This window comes from Eschrichtius robustus, chromosome X, assembly GCF_028021215.1.
Source record: "Eschrichtius robustus isolate mEscRob2 chromosome X, mEscRob2.pri, whole genome shotgun sequence".
NCBI classification, from domain to species: domain Eukaryota; kingdom Metazoa; phylum Chordata; class Mammalia; order Artiodactyla; family Eschrichtiidae; genus Eschrichtius; species Eschrichtius robustus.
The window spans coordinates 133,708,122-133,724,951 of record NC_090845.1 but is presented as its reverse complement, the minus strand read 5'-3'; the positions used below and the strand labels follow the sequence as shown (position 1 = coordinate 133,724,951).

Sequence of the window (16,830 nt, the reverse complement as noted above, 5' to 3'; positions counted from 1 at the left end):
CAGATTAGCAAGAGAGAGAGTTTAGCTAAGCGCCACTGCTCTGCAAATGGAACCTCCAAATGCCACATCAGCAGAAGGAAAAGTATTGACCTCCGTAGTGCCTGGGGAAAAAATAAACAGTGGTGACTAGATTGTTGCTTGGCAAAATCCATTCACTCCAAGCGCTATTCCAGGGCTATTAGTTCTACTTGCCTAGACAGAGATGGAGAGAATCACTGCTAAAGGTGGGTGCATCCTGCTGTCTCTACTGTGATCTGTTTGAAGGAAAACTTTCTTGCCTCTATTCTGATTTCTGCATCAGGCTGGGCTCCAGTTGTGCCAGTTGCTGGCTTAATGACCAGATTGTCTCCACTGTTGGTCAAGATCATCAGACTCTCATTTCAGCTTTCAAGTATATTATATCCCACAAACAAATCACAAGAGATGAGCTTGGTATAAGAACCCTACTAAGGCAGTTCTGATGTCTTATTTATTGGGCATCGATAGAGAATGAGCTATTCCACTTGAGTGAAATTAACTATTAACGGAAATGTTTTGCTTCCAAGGGCCAAAAGTGCAATCTTTGATCCTAAGTTGTAGAGCAGAGGTCAGCAAACTACAGCTGGCAAGCCACATCTGTCCTGTTTTCTGTCTTTCTAGAAGACACAAGCTAAGAATGGGTTTTACATTTTTATATGGTTGAAAGAAGTCAAAACAAGACTATTTTGTGACATGTGAAAATTGTATGAAATTCGCATTTCGGTGCCCAGATATAAAGGATTATTAGAACACAAGCCACAGTTATTTGTTTCCACGTTGCCTATGCTGCTTTCTTGAAGTAAAAGCAGAGTTGAGTAGCTCAGGTTTTTCCGTAACATCTTACGACCTTTTTGGCCAACCCAATATTTACTATCTGGCCTCTTATAGGAAAAGCTTGCCAACCCCTGGTCTAGAGCATCATTTTTTAAAATAACTCTTCATTTTGTGACTTCTAATCTGTTGGGAGCTGGGAAAATAAACTTCTTGTGAATAACATATTTAATGGGAGTCTTTTGGTATCTGAGTGTGGACTCAAGGAACTGTGGAGAGTTTTGAGACTGCTAAATAAGGCATCTATTTCTATATATAAAATCGCAGTCTTGGAGCTGGAAGGAATATTTCAAGAAGCTCACTAAAGTTGCTGTGTTGGGTGTTTCTGGATTCTTTATACTCATCTAATAGCCTCTCAACCTAGGCTTGTACAATAACTTCTAAAGTTCATAGGCATTTTAAAGGAGTGCCTCCTTCTTCTGAATAGATCTGAAGGCTGTTCAGTTTGTTACGTTCATTCAGCAGAATTCTTGTGCATTTCCTATGTGCCAGTCAGTAAGTGTGGAGACCTTTCTCTGAGATTTTCCCAGATGTGGAATCTTAGGGGACTTCTACCTCAATTTCTTTGAAATTAACCTGGTATTAAATTATTATTATTATTATTATTTTTTGCTTATGGCCGTTTGTCTCCTTTATATATTAGGAAGCTAACTTTGAAATTTCAGCTGCTTGTTTTATATATATGAATTAAATCTTTTAATTGGGAAAAAATCCTTGCGATTTATTCATCTATATAATTTTTATCCTTAGAATTAATTCTAAGGTTAATCAGTGATTGAGACTCATCCTCTAAATCAACCCCACCTCTAGATAAACACAATTATATATTTATTATAAATATTATAATTATGTATATATATTTCTATATAATTAATATTTATTTCCCCCCAGAACCTTGGGTTCAAACTCTAGAGAGACTATTACAGCCCCCAGAACAGTATATTTTAGTAGTTCATTTTGGATGCCAGGACTATAGTTTATTCTCCTTTGTATCCCAAGCATTCAAGTACCATGCTCAGCACATAGTAGATACCTGTTAAATGTTTATTGAATTGAATGAAATTGACTTTCATTAAGACAATATCCTTGAGATTTCTTCATCCATATAATTTTTATCCTTAGGGATTTATCAGTGATTGAGACTTATCCTCTAAATATCTCTGGCATCTCACGAATATTGTCAGGGGTGTGTTTATGCTAGATCTGCATTAGGGCAGTGGTTTTTTTTTTAAAACATCTTTATTGGAGTATAATTGCTTTACAATGGTGTGTTAGTTTCTGCTTTATAACAAAGTGAATCAGCTATACATATACATATATCCCCATATCTCCTCCCTCTTGCGTCTCCCTCCCACCCTCCTTACCCCACCCCTCTAAGTGGTCACAAAGCACCGAGCTGATCTCCCTGTGCTATGCGGCTGCTTCCCACTAGCTATCTATTTTACATTTGGTAGTGTATATATGTCCATGCCACTCTCTCACTTCGTCCCAGCTTACCCTTCCCCCTCCCCGTGTCCTCAAGTCCATTCTCTACGTCTGCGTCTTTATTCCTGTCCTGCCCCTAGGTTCTTCAGGACATTTTTTTTCTTTTTTTAGATTCCATATATATGTGTTAGCATACGGTATTTGTTTTTCTCTTTCTGACTTACTTCACTCTGGGCAGTGGGTTTTGATCCCACTTTTGGGGTCCCTGTGGTGTCGGGAAGGGACCAGGGGAGTAAAAAGTGGTTGGCTGGGAGGTCAGCTCTCATTCCGCTGACAGCCAACCTGGCTGCGCACCCCATTTGGGAGCAGAGTGGAAGGCAGACACGGTAGCAGCTCTGAGAGAAGTGAGAGAAGAAGAGAAAGGGAATAATTAGCTAAAGAAGGAAGACCCTTTATAAAACTTAGATCCAGAGCTTGGGGTTCAAAACTTACATGCCCAGTTAGACGAGAAACGTCATTATTTGCACCTGCAGATCAAGACGGAGAGTATGCGAAGATCATGGAATGTTCAGGATGGAAAAGACCTTAGAGACCCGGGTTTCCAGCCCTCTAGAGCGGTGGTTCTTAACCTGGTTGGTCCACAGGTTTCCTGAAGAGGCTAGGTGTCTAGACATCTTTCTGGAGAGGGGATTCAGAGCTTTCATTATTTTCTAGGAGGTCCAGGACACCTTCCCGTCCCCCCCCCCAAAAAAGGTTCAAAACCAGCTCTCTAGATGTGTGACCTCTCCAAAGGGACTCAGATTAATAGTGGTTGAACGGTCTCATTTAAACCTTTCAGTAATGGTGAAGGTCTGACTTCGTGAGGCTGCACAGCTGGAATTGTTAGGAAGTTCTTCCTAACATCGAGCGGCAGTTTACCTCTGTGTAACTTTCCCCAAATTCATCTTATTAGTTTGGTTTGTGTCCTCTAAAGGAACGGAAAATCAACTCTGCTCCTCTTCCGTGCTGCAGTCCTTTGAACATAAGAACAGTTTTTAGGCCTTCCTCAGGGTGACTTCCCCAAGCCAAAGAGCCTTTCCAAACCTCCTATACCTGTGGCTTCCAGACTCTTCCCTGTGGGTTTTTGTCTAGTTTGTCGTTGTCCCTCATAAGGTCATGGCAGCTAGAACTGAAGATAGTGTTCTTTTTTTTAAAAATATTTATTTATTTGGTTGCATCGGGTCTTAGTTGTGGCATGTGAACCCTTAGTTGCACATGCATGTGGGATCTAGTTCCCGGACCAGGGATCGAATCCGGGCCCCCAGCATTGGGAGAGCAGAGTCTTAACCACTCCCTGCACCACCAGGGAAGTCCCCGAAGATAGTGTTCTTTGGGTGTTCCGACCAGCACAAATCAGAACATGATTATAACCCCATTGTTCTAGTTAAAATATTTCTATGAATGCCTAATTCACTCATTTTTGTGATAGCCACTTCACTCTACTACTGATTCATGATGAGCTGACTGTTGATTTGCCAGCATGTCTTTCGACGTGTTCGTAGGTTTGGCTCATGGATCTATTTATATCCACTATTCTAGCTGGAAAGATCAAATTATGATAATGAAAAGTTACTGTCATTATAAAAAAAAAAAAAAAAAAGGCATCGCATGGGTGCCCAAATTGGGGCAATTGTGTGCATGTATGTAGATGAGTACATTTTCCTTCAGGAATTAAAAAAAATACCCTCACTTTACCTTTATTGTTCTTATTGCTAAAGAAATCCTGACATTTTTCAGAGTAAACACCAAAAACACATGTGAGTGGTACAGTATTTAGTAAGAATGTTCAGACGTGAAAATACGTAAGTGATTTATTTATCATATGATCAACTATTTGTTTGTGAAGGAATTTTTCGGATTTTTATTTGAAAGTCCTGGGGATATAGTGGTAAACATCAGTTCAGGTAGCATTCGGGACATTAAATAGATATAATAATTACGAAGAATTTATTTGCAGTAGAATATGGTCACTTGTCACTTATAAGATGAGGAAGACAGTGTGAGCCAAGTAGGAGGTGGAGATACCTCCTTCCTACAGACGCACTAAAAAGAGTGACTACTGCTAGGGCTATCTGGAGTGGAACAGAGCCAAGAAGCCCACTGAGTGGCATGTGTGTCCGAAGAGCTGTAAGTAAAAGGCAAAAGTATCCTTGTGTCAATGTGTAGTGGCTCTGCTCCTTAGAGAAAGAAAATGGTTTCTTAATGTCATTTTCTTCTAAGTGCCTTGCTGTTAAATCATGAGCTATAGATCCAGATACTTGTAATGGAGCTACAGATCTCCCTCTGGTCCCAAGTCTACAATGAATTGTAGGCAAGGACTGGGCAGGTAGAATAGGTGTAATCATCCCAGGTGTGACAGGACCCTCACATGAGAATAGAGTCATCAGGATTCGAATCCTGCAGCAGCTTCTTTCTGTTGGATGCACTGATTACCAGTGAGGGGATTCTGTGTGTCTGCAAAGCTCCCGTCTGCATTCGCAGGGCCATCATAACCAGAGCCCGGGGAGCGGGGAGCGAGGGGAAGGGGGAGAGCAGGCCAGCCTCGAAGCACTGTTTTCTCTCTGTCCTCCTCTCTCGGGATTTTCTGGGAATAAAAAGGAAAAGATTTTTCTGGCTAGTTTAGCAAAACATTTAATTAGAGGTGGTAATGAAAAGTCATCACAGAAGCACAGTGCGTTTGTATGATGAGTTAGACTTAACATCTTTAAGGGTACTTGCCCACAAGCTATTTGATGATTAGAGAACAGTCTACTGAAGTGGCAAACAAACAAATACAATCACTCTGTGAAAAATGAATATGCTTAAATTAGCTGCATGTAATTCCTACAAAACCAAAACTGAACATATATGGTCCCCACAAAGAGGCGGAAAACCTTGTCTGGGAGTGTTTGCCAGCCTGAGCTGTCATTTGTGGCTCTCCATGGAATGGCTTAGAGCCGAGTCTGGCCGCTGGCAAGCTGTAGGGTGAGTTGATCTGTTCAGTCAAAACTGGTTGATGTAGTGACCGAATTTCGCTAGTGTTTTTATTCTTCCCCTTCATAACAGACAAAACCTCTAAATTCATTGGGTTGAATTTTTCTAACCTTTAATCATTTGTGTTTGATATCATGTCTTCATAGCCAGTTTCCTACTTACTCAGTTTCTTTCATCTTCGATCTTCTTAGACTTTAAGAGATACAGTTACTTCATCTTTCCTTTGATCTTTACCTGATGGGTGTGTCAGCTGTGTCCATCAGTTTCACCCACCTATTTCTCTGAAAACACGAGATAAAATGTAGAACCTATTACCATAGGCCTATGGATTATAAAAATAACAAGCTGATTTAGTTTTAAAAAAACTGTGCTTTGTGAAAAAAATCAGTAAAGCTGCCTTTTTGTCTTAGTAAAACCTGACACATGGTTGCTTGCCTATTTTTTTACTTTTCAATTGGCTATATGAGTATCAAGGTAAACTGAAGGCTACTTCTGAAAATCTTCAGCAGAGGGGCTTCCCATTTTATATGGTAGATCACTAAGTTGACTGTTGTAGCCAGCACCCCTTCAGTTTGCTCTTAATTTTATTGAGAGCCTCATGGCCAGCAAGAAGGCCCCTTGTCCAGTCTGATAATGAGCTTCATTGCCAGCAATGCCTCTGTGCCCTTGAACTCCGTAATCAGTATCGTGCGTGTGGTTGCTCCCTATGGAAGGGTCAGTGGTCTCTCTGCTGCCCAGTTTGATACCCATTAAGGATATTCACAAGACGTAAAGAGTCTTCCACAGAGGAGGTGCTGGAGGAGTATTTGTGGAATATATGGGGGCTCCAGGATGGAGCAACTGAACAATATTTATGCTGATTATAGATAATTTCTTGATTTGGGAAAAAGTCAAACTCCAGATAAGAAAAGCAGTCCCTTTGGAGACCTTTGGAGAAATGAGCAATAAATCTAACAGGCTTCTTTGGAACTCTCCAAAAACTAGTAAGTCACAAGTTTTTACTTCTTAGGTGGCTCTACCTAAGAGTACTAGTTCATTATTTCTAGTAAAAATAACTTAGAGACTGAATTTCTTTCAAAGGATAAAATTTGGTGAGTGTGTGAGATCATGCAATTTTATTTCTCCCACATGGGCTTTCAAACCATTTATAACTAGAACTAAGAGCAACTTTGTTTCACTTAAAAAAAAGGAAGCTCTATAAGCCTACTGCTTCCTACTGACCTGCTGCAGTTTTCAAGTTGCTTTGGGATTTTTATGAACCATCCCTGTGAAGTTCATAAGAAACAAACACGGTTTACATGATATATGAGAGAGAAATATAAAATGTTCAACATAACCATTTTATTATTAAAAACAGGGAGGCTACAGCTTGATTTAAGAATAAGTCCTAGGGAATTCCCTGACGGTCCCGTGGTTGGGACTCTGCACTTTAACTGCTGAGGGCCCAGGTTTGAGCACTGGTTGGGGAACTAGGACCCTACAAGCCATGTGGCACAGCAAAAAAAAAAAAAAAAAAAAAAAGAATAAGTCCTAACATTTATGCGTGTTTGTGGCTCTATGTATGTATTAGAGTTGGTGTCAGTTCCCAGTCATGGCCAGATAAGGGCATAATGGTTATAGAAAGAGCAAAGTAGAAACAGTGGGAGCCGGTGGGGGGGAGGGAAGGGAAAGAGAAAAGGAGAGTAAAATCAATACTTCATGAGCACCCCAAATGTGTCAGGCACTGTGCTAGGCGTTTTCACACACAATTTCATTTAATCCTCGAACTATCCTTGCAGTGTACACACTTTTCAAATTCCAATAATATGAATAAAAAATTTGGCAAGACTTTTTTAGAGAGAGGGAGAGGAGGAGGGCGAGGAGGAGGGTGGGAGGAAGGAAAGGGGGAAAAGAAAGAAGGAGGGAAGGTGTATTGGGGAGGAGAGAGACACCAAGCCTGCCTCATTTCGGAATGTTTGAACTTCTGGGAACCTGCATTTTTTATCTCATTATTCTGAGCCCCCCCCACCCCCAGCTAAGTCCAATTGTTAAACTAATTGGATCATTGTGGGTATAATGTGGATAAGAACTAAGAGAGACTTGTTTCATGGTCAGGAGGAAAGAGATTAGGCCCCGTTCACAGCTCTTCAGCTGCTCTTATTAGCCTTGCAGAGGCTGTTTTCTGAAGAGGATACCCCACTTCCATGGGGAATCTATTTTTTATCCTCCAATTCTGCTTCCAGAACATTATCATTTTGAACAATTCTTGTTTGCTATAGGCAACAGATTTAATGATGGTGGGAAGTGGTATGCTCCTTACTCTTAACTTGTCACCTACAACTGCATTTTGTAGCGAATGGTATAGAAACCCAGAACCACTTTTTCCAAGTCCAGGTGTGACCCAGAAAAAAGAAAACCTTCTTGCATTCTTCTGAAAGTAATACGTTTGACTTCAGAATTTCTGTGTAAGTCCTTTCTTAGTAGGAAAAAATAAAATCCACCTTAAAATGATATAATATTAAATACAGTATTGCCAAGTGGAGTCTAATTTCAATTGACATATTGAAATTTATAATTCTGGGTCCTAGGAGCCGAAACCCCTTTAGACCACCCCTTCCATGCAAGCCTGTCACTTGGCGATCTCATAGCTCCCTTGTCTATAAACACCATCTGGTGAAAGAGAGAACATTGCTAATGACCTACATGCTTTTGGATACACAGAGACCAGGAGCTAGTTGTTAGGATCTCATTGGATGAGTGGCATCTTTGAGAACAGAACTGATGACTCTTCCTGGCAGGAAAAGGGTGGGAGGGCAGGAGAGGTAGGTACCGGGGAGAGGGGAGGTATGTGGGAAGCTTTGCTGTAGGCTGGCCAGAGTCTGGTGAAGTGCAGGGTGGGGAAGGGGGAGAAAGCCAGTGTTTACAAAAGAGTAAGATGGTTAAAGAATTCATGATAATTAAAAGGATGTTTTTGTGTAAGTGAGGAAGAATACAGCCATAAAAACATAATTACTGCAAAATATGCTGCATTAGACCAAATAGCCACTTGATGACTACCACTTGTGCCTGTGCTATAAAGAAACCAGCTCTTTTGTAAGGAGGAAAAACATGGGTATTATGTCTATTTGCATACTCGTGTTAGTGGTTCACAGTCAAGCCATTAATTAAACAATAAATTCTTGCAAGATAGGACTCGATCAACTAATGCACAGAGTACGGCCAGTAGTTTGAGCGATGAGAGGATGATTCCGGAAACAGGGTCAAGCCAAGAACTCTCTGGACACCCACTGGGCACCTGCAGTCACAGGTCTAGAAGAGTACAGACCAGTTTGAATGAGACGTTATATCTGTTTGGGGGTTTTCTTTTCCCAAATGCTACTCCGTAAAGGATGGTTTGCCTGGGCTTATGAGAGTGGAGCTAATGAAAGAAAACAACAGGACTGTTCCAGGGGAGCCTGCTGTAAAGGGTCCCTGTTTGAGTTAGGGATTCAGTGACACTCCCTGCAAGGCAATTACAGTGATGCCAGGCTTTTTGGTAACTTTCCTGTGGTCTGTGGCCAGTGGGGCAGCTTTAGCCCCATATGGACGAGGGGTCTATATTTAGTTAGAAACATCTGTCCAAGAAGTCAAGGGGTCATTTTTGCTTAGTTTTCCCTGTTCGGGACATAATGGAGCAGACCCAGGGAGGCGTGTGAATGGCATCTATTTACACACAGGTGGCGCTTTGCCGTTTTCTTGGACAATCATTTTTCCCGCATTTCCTGGAGGAACTCCTAGAATCACAAATCACAATTTGCGGCTCACCCTGGGTAATGAGTCATTGGATGGAATTTCATTTGGCAGATTTAAAGAGAGTTAGTGTTGATCTATGAAGCCAGATGATTTAAGAAATGGAAGCAGTAACAAGTAAATTGCTTTTCTCTTGTACTGCAAAATGCTTTCTAGGCATTTTCGACTTTTCTTTTTAAAATGGATTTATAATACTATTTCTCGCCACCCCAAGGCTCAAGTAAACCCCTTTGCTCTGATGAATCCTAAATGGCTCCTCATTTCGCACAAACAGATTGTCCAGTAGAGTTCTGAGTATCTCGTTTTAGACTGTGGGAGCTAGAGTTTTTTAATTCTCCTGGAAACATAAATGAATATACATTTCCTTTTAGAGGCTTTATTTCTTCTGACTTATGAAAAAAACTATGCACATCCAAGTTCAAATTCCTTAGTCTTTAATCAAGACCTGCCACGGACCAACCCACCCTCACTCGCCTTTATTTATCTGTTCATCTGGGAGGGCGGAGGAGGTGCCCTAACATGTGCTGACTGCTAGAGGGGACACAGAAAAGAACAAGCCTGGCCCCTTCCTTCAAGCCACTCACTGGCAGCTGAGCCGGACAGATAAGCAAGTGGACACTTCCTGTACAGTATGTTGAACTGTTTGCAAACTGCTAGGGGGCGGGGCGGTCTGCTGCCTCTCACAGCAAACAGGGTACCACGAGGGAGGCTGGAGAGGAGAATTTCTCTGCCCGAGAGGCGGAGAGACCAGAGAGGCTCCCAAAGGGCCTTTTCTGTCTTCATAAATTCTCTTCCCATCCCTTCCCTTGTGGACACATGCCCCTGCCCCAGCAACCTCAAGGTACCCCGTTGCCAGGACCCTTGAGAGTCAGTCATGGTTAGCGACAAATTGCAAGTGACACGTGAAAAAAGATCCTTCCATTAATTGTCTGCACATCACAGAAACTCCACAGAAGTGTAGCCAACTTGATTTTGAGCTCATTGAGGGCAGGCACCGTGTGACTTAAAGTTTGTAACCCCAGAGCCCAGCAGACAGTGTTCTCAACGGTTGATGCTCAGTAAATGTTTCAGGGGCTTCCCTGGTGCCGCAGTGGTTAAGAACCCGCCTGCCAATGCAGGGGACACGGATTCGAGCCCTGGTCCGGGAAGATCCCACATGCCGCGGAGCTACTAAGCCCGTGCGCCACAACTACTGAGCCTGCGCTCTAGAGCCCGTGCGCCACAACTACTGAAGCCCACGTGCCTAGAGCCCGAGCTCCACAACAAGAGAAGCCACTGCAATGAGAAGCCCACGCACCGCAACGAAGAGTAGCCCCCGCTCGCAGCTGCTAGAGAAAGCCCGCGCGCAGCAAGGAAGACCCAACGCAGCCAAAAATTAAATAAATAAATAAATAAATAAATAAATTTATTTTAAAAAATAAATGTTTCAAGCTGCCGAGAAAAAAAAAAGTGCCGCAGGAGTCTGGAGGAGGGGACAGCTGATCCCACATAGGGGATCCTGGAGCCATGCTGAAGAATGTGTCGAGACGAATAAGATCTAAAATTTGAAAAAGGACTTGGGACAGGTCAGGGTGCTTGCTACCAGAATAGGTGAGGCATTGAAATAGGAGAGTGAAATGAATATAGCAGATTTCTCATCAGTCTGGTTCTCTAAACCACAGGGGCCACTAGGTGAGTCTGGAGTTTGGTGGCTACAAGGGGACATGTGAATGTGCAAGAATTCAATTCATACAGGTACAATTAGATGAGGACTTCCAGGAAGATGCTGAGGTGAGGCGTAATCATCGGGTATTGTTTAAGCGAGCAGCTGTCCTTACTGGGTTGCGGTCAGAGACGGGGGCAGGGGACTCTGCAGGTCTGTTTGGTGGAATTTGTCCTCCGTCCTCCTTCTGTTACACTGCTCATCCATGCAGCTTTACATCTCATATGTATTTTCCACCGTGGTGGCTTTTGTAAGACATAAGGTGAACAAACTGCTTATTAAGGTAAGACAATGGAGGCCCCATTTTAAAAAGGTTAAGATGTACTCGAAAGTGTCAGTGCATCCCAGGAATCATTAACAGTGTACGGAATGCACAGCCTGGTATTTTCCAAAGGCCACACTAACCTTTTCAAGCATGGGGCAGGCTAAAAGGAATAGATTTCCTCACCATTTGATGAGCGGAGAAATCTTTTAAATGCTTATTTTTATTTGCTCGCTGAAAACCACCTCTGTGGAGCTCAACACGGGGAAATGAATCCTGAACATTTTAGCAACTCACTTAAAATACCATTAGAGAGCACTTGGCTTATTAAAAGCTGAAAACAAAAGACGAGGAGCCCTCTGGTGCTAATAACACCTGGAGAAAAAGCCAGAGCCACCTATGCCCTCGTGTTTGCCAAAAACGTCTTTGAGTTAAGTTTTGCCAAACCTTTTTTTTCCCTTTAAGTACACCCACTTTTCTATGTAATTGGCTCAACACTGCTATTTGCATAATTGTCATATTTTTCTGCTCCCCAAGAGGTCTGTTAAGCGGAAAGGTGAACTACAAAGCTTTGCCAAAGTGCACATTTATGTGCAATGTGCAATTCTCAAATCAGGAAGAAAATTATATCGTTTACATTGAGTTTATCTTACATTTAGAAACTGAGGATTCAAAACTTATTGCCCCCCGAGCCGGGTTTAACCTGCTTTCCTAAAATGTGGCCAAAGAGCAATTTCCTGAGCCTTGACTCTTCAAATAATGTTGTTGCCATCAGCCCTGACTTTATCAATGACCTAAAGCAAGGGCATTTTTCTTTAAGCTTTGGTTTAACAATAAGATTTTTCAGTTGGAATCATGGATTTCCTCACAGCTGGGACATGTGTTAGCTATGAGGTAACTGTCAGACAAATCCTTTAATCCCCAAAGTCTCAGTTTGTTGAACTGGGAAATGGGAGGTATCTTTAACTCGAAGTGTATTGGGTGTTTGTGTGCAGCTCTTGATACCTAGTAGGTGTTTAATATGTGATATTGTCTTTTTCCTTTTCCTTCGTAGCAAGAGGATGGCATTGAAATGAATCAGAGGGCTTGAACTTTGGCATGGGGAAGACCTAGATTTGAGTTCTGCCTCTACTCCTTTTTGTGGCGGGGGAAGGGACACAGAGGGCTGCATGATCTTGGGCAGATTACTGAGCATGGGAGCCTCGGTTTTTTTATTTGCCCAGTGGGGTTAGATAATAGAAATATGCACCTCCAAGTTTGTGTTGTGAGGATTAAGTGAGATAGTGCATATAAAAGCATGTAAGTGCTCAATGAGTGTTTGCTGTGGTTAGTATTATTATGTCCTTCACAGCAGGCATTATCATTTTGGGGTTACTGCTGATGGTGTCCTGAAAACATGTTCCCTCCAGATCTGCTAGGTTTTGTCTCATGACTTTTCATATTTGGAGATGGTGGAATGTGCAACTTCCCTTCTGCGAATGCGCCTGGAAGCCTCTTGCCCACTTCCTTCCTGAGGCGGGGCTAGGTTCTTGCAGGTTTCCTGATTGCTTTGTGCTTCTGGCTGCAGCCTGAGGGCATCAGATTGCAGTGCGGAATGGAGGAAAGGTATTCTGTGTGTGTTAGTGATCAGATCAGGAAGATAACAGGACACCAGGCATCCGGCATTTGACAGCTTGTCACACGGGTCACTTTTGAGCCCTAGTTTCCCCTTGACAAGGTTAGCTACTCATGCCAAGGGTTCCATGGGCAGAATTCTAGCTGAGCGGTAAACTCTGACAGAGAGGGAAAAATGTAGGCTGGCAGGAGGGCTGGTGTGGCCCTAGTGTCACAGTCTGGGGCTTATATTCATATGATTGAATCACTCATCAACTGGTTTTCTTCAGGGACTGAGGCAACTTAAACTGATCAGAATAAAGGGGAGTGTCATACTCCAATAAAGATGTTAAAAAAAATCAAAAATCAAAAAACAGACAAAAAACAACAAACAAAAGAAAAGAATAAAGGGGAGTGGAAAGTATCTAAATTTCTAATAACAAGGAGTTAGATGTATTATCATAAATCTACTTTCTGGACTATTATGTAATTATTATTTTTAAATGAAAACTTGGTAATTAACATTAGAAAAGGCTTATGTTATAATGTTAGCTGAAAAAAACCATACAAACATATAAATATATTTTATACTATATAAACTTAGTATAACTAGAAACTTAACAACAGTAGGCAAGTCTACAAAGACAGAAAGTATATTAGTGGTTGCCTAGGATTGGGGGATGATGGCTAAGGAGTGTGGGGTTTCTTTGGGGAGTGATGAAAATATTCTAATATTGACTGTGATGAGGGTTGAATATACTAAAGAACATTGACTAGTACACTTTAAACGTGTGAGAAGTATGTTACGTGAATTATATCTCAGTAAAGCTGTTAACAAAAATCCACAGCAACAAACCTTATACATAGAGAAATAGAATAGAAAGAAATTTGCCAAAAGGTTAACAATGGATATAATTTGGTGCTGAATTATGACTGCTTTTTTAAATCTATTTTTCTCTATATCCCTATGTTTTCTATAGTGATCACATAATTACTTTAATATTTTAAAATGAAAAAACTATTTAAAAGGCAAATAAGTAAAATTGAATTAATATCAACTTTTTTAGCTCACAGAATTTAAAATATAAATGATAAAATATAAAGGATAACAATTATTTTTATACTAAATGAAAATTTAGCATAAGGTGGATGGCCCTGTGTACTCTGGATTAAATGTCGATCCTCAGCTTTTTCATTAATATTTTAGCTTTTAAACAGCCTCTTCAATAAGCGGTGCTGGGAACACTGGACAGCTACATGTGAAAGAATGAAATTAGAACACTCCCTAACACCATACACAAAAATAAACTCAAAATGGATTAAAGACCTAAATGTAAGGCCAGACACTATCAAACTCTTAGAGGAAAACATAGGCAGAACACTCTATGACATAAATCACAGCAAGATCCTTTTTGACCCACCTCCTAGAGAAATGGAAATAAAAACAAAAATAAACAAATGGGACCTAATGAAACTTAAAAGCTTTTGCACAGCAAAGGAAACCATAAACAAGATGAAAAGACAACCCTCAGAATGGGAGAAAATATTTGCAAATGAAGCAACTGACAAAGGATTAATCTCCAAAATTTACAAGCAGCTCATGCAGCTCAATATCAAAAAAACAAACAACCCAATCCCAAAATGGGCAGAAGACCTAAATAGACATTTCTCCAAAGAAGATATACAGATTGCCAACAAACACATGAAAGAATGCTCAACATCATTAATCATTAGAGAAATGCAAATCAAAAGTACAATGAGATATCACCTCACACGGGTCAGAATGGCCATCATCAAAAAATCTAGAAACAATAAATGCTGGAGAGGGTGTGCAGAAAAGGGAACCCTCTTGCACTATTGGTGGGAATGTAAATTGATACAGCCACTATGGAGAACAGTATGGAGGTTCCTTAAAAAACTAAAAATAGAACTACCATACGACCCAGCAACCCCACTACTGGGCGTATACCCTGAGAAAACCATAGGTCAAAAAGAGTCATGTACCACAATGTTCATTGCTGCTCTATTTACAATAGCCAGGACATGGGAGCAACCTAAGTGTCCATCGACAGATGAATGGATAAAGAAGATGTGGCACATATATACAATGGAATATTACTCAGCCATAAAAGGAAACAAAATTGAGTTATTTGTAGTGAGGTGGATGGACCTAGAGTCTGTCATACAGAGTGAAGTAAGTCAGAAAGAGAAAAACAAATACCCTATGCTAACACATATATATGGAATCTAAAAAGAAAAAAAGAAGGTCATGAAGAACCTAGGGGCAAGATGGCAATAAAGACGCAGACCTACTAGAGAATAGACTTGAGGATACGGGGAGGGGGAAGGGTAAGCTGGGAAAAAGTGAGAGAGTGGCATGGACATATATACACTACCAAATGTAAAAGAGATAGCTAGTGGGAAGCAGCCGCATAGCACAGGGAGATCAGCTGGGTGCTTTGTGACCACCTAGAGGGGTGGGATAGGGAGGGTGGGAGGAAGGGAGACGCAAGAGGGAAGAGATATGGGGATATATGTATATGTATAACTGATTCACTTTGTTATAAAGCAGAAACTAACACACCATTGTAAAGCAATTATACTCCAATAAAGATGTTAAAAAAAAAAAGAAACAAAAATATTTTAGCTTTTAACAAAATTGTCAGACATAGGGCTTCCCTGGTGGCGCAGTGGTTGAGAATCTGCCTGCTAATGCAGGGGACACGGGTTCGAGCCCTGGTCTGGGAAGATCCCACATGCCGCGGAGCAACTAGGCCCGTGAGCCACAACTGCTGAGCCTGCGCGTCTGGAGCCTGTGCTCCGCAACAAGAGAGGCCGCGATAGTGAGAGGCCCGCGCACCGCGATGAAGAGTGGCCCCCGCTCGCCTCAACTGGAGAAAGCCCTCGCACAGAAACGAAGACCCAACACAGCCATAAATAAATAAATTAATTAATTAATTTAAAAAAAAATTGTCAGACATAATGGTAGATATAGAACAGAAGACATAAATATTGTTGATGGGGAAAATCAGTGATAAATATGATAATCTTAATAAAATTATTTCTCAGAATTGATATCCATCATGGTTCATATTTAGAGCTTTTGAACGTTTCAGGATGTAAAATAAAAATTCTCTTTCTAATTGTAGGAGAGGAAAATAATTTTTTTCTTTATTCTCTTAGGTTCTGTTATCGGGACCTGCAAATTACACTGACAGAGACATTAACAGGAACAAAGGCATACAAATTAATTAATTAATTAATTAATTTGGCTGCGTCGGATCTTAGTTGCGGCATGTGGGATCTTTTTTTTTTTTTTTTTTTTAGTTGCAGCATGCGGCATCTAGTTCCCTGACCAGGGATCGAACCCGGGCCTCCTGCATTGGGAGCGTGGAGTCTCAGCCACTGGACCACCAGGGAAGTCTGCAAATTTTATTTGATGTCAATATTTTACTTTTGTTGCATTATTCATATTTATTTAAAATTTATAATTATGACCCATGACACTACACAGTATAGATATAACATTGTTGCTTACAGGTATTATCTAAATAAGAATTATTTAACCAAGTGTTAGTAGCATCAATGTTCTGGGTTTTGCCTTATTAGATTTACATAGTTTGTTTCTGAATACATCTCCATCCAGTTATTGAACATTTATGTAAAATCATATTTTGCTTTAAAATATGGAACTCATACAACCCGAGTCAATATTGTCCTTTGGAAGAGTCAAATGACAAATTCCAGGATTTGATTGGCAAAAAATGTGAAAACCTAGAGGTCTGCTGTTGTTAATACCCTTACTAGAAATTCATTCCTCCCGAGTTCTAGCCTCCAGCATCTCTACTTTGAGCACTACTAAAATCTCCCTCTTACAGTGTTTCCGTACATATGTGATTATATGTGTGTGCATGCAGTATGCACATGTGAGTGACTCTGTGTGCATGCATGTGTGTGTATGTGTGTATGCACATACGGCATGTGAGTGTGTGTGTGTGATGTTAATATTTTACTTTTTAAGTGCATTTACTTTTCTTCATAGAAAAGAAAGAAAGAGCCAAAGAGGTGGCTAAACGCTTACATACCATTTTAGCAAAGGGTGATATGTTTGTGGACAAGTGCCATGGCAAAGGAAAAGGGGTTCTACGAGTGGAAGATTGTGGGAAGGTAAATATATGGGGAAAACTAATGGAAGATAAAGGTTATTTTGGCAAGGTTT

The 16,830-nt window shown here is 41.0% G+C and overlaps 1 protein-coding gene across 4 annotated transcripts in view; it reads left to right on the top strand.

The window, feature by feature from the left end:
• LOC137757002 (heparan-sulfate 6-O-sulfotransferase 2-like) overlaps positions 1 to 16,830 on the top strand; it is a 164,338-nt gene that overhangs the window by 77,099 nt on the left and 70,409 nt on the right. The window contains exon 3 of one of the 4 annotated variants that reach the window (XM_068533590.1): positions 15,939 to 16,103. The exons of the other annotated variants lie outside the window; for them this stretch is intronic. Within the exon in view, the coding sequence (XP_068389691.1) occupies positions 15,939 to 15,966 (28 nt within the window). The 3' untranslated portion in view covers positions 15,967 to 16,103. Of the gene's footprint in view, positions 1 to 15,938; positions 16,104 to 16,830 lie in introns of those variants that run through there. 4 annotated transcript variants of the gene reach the window in all.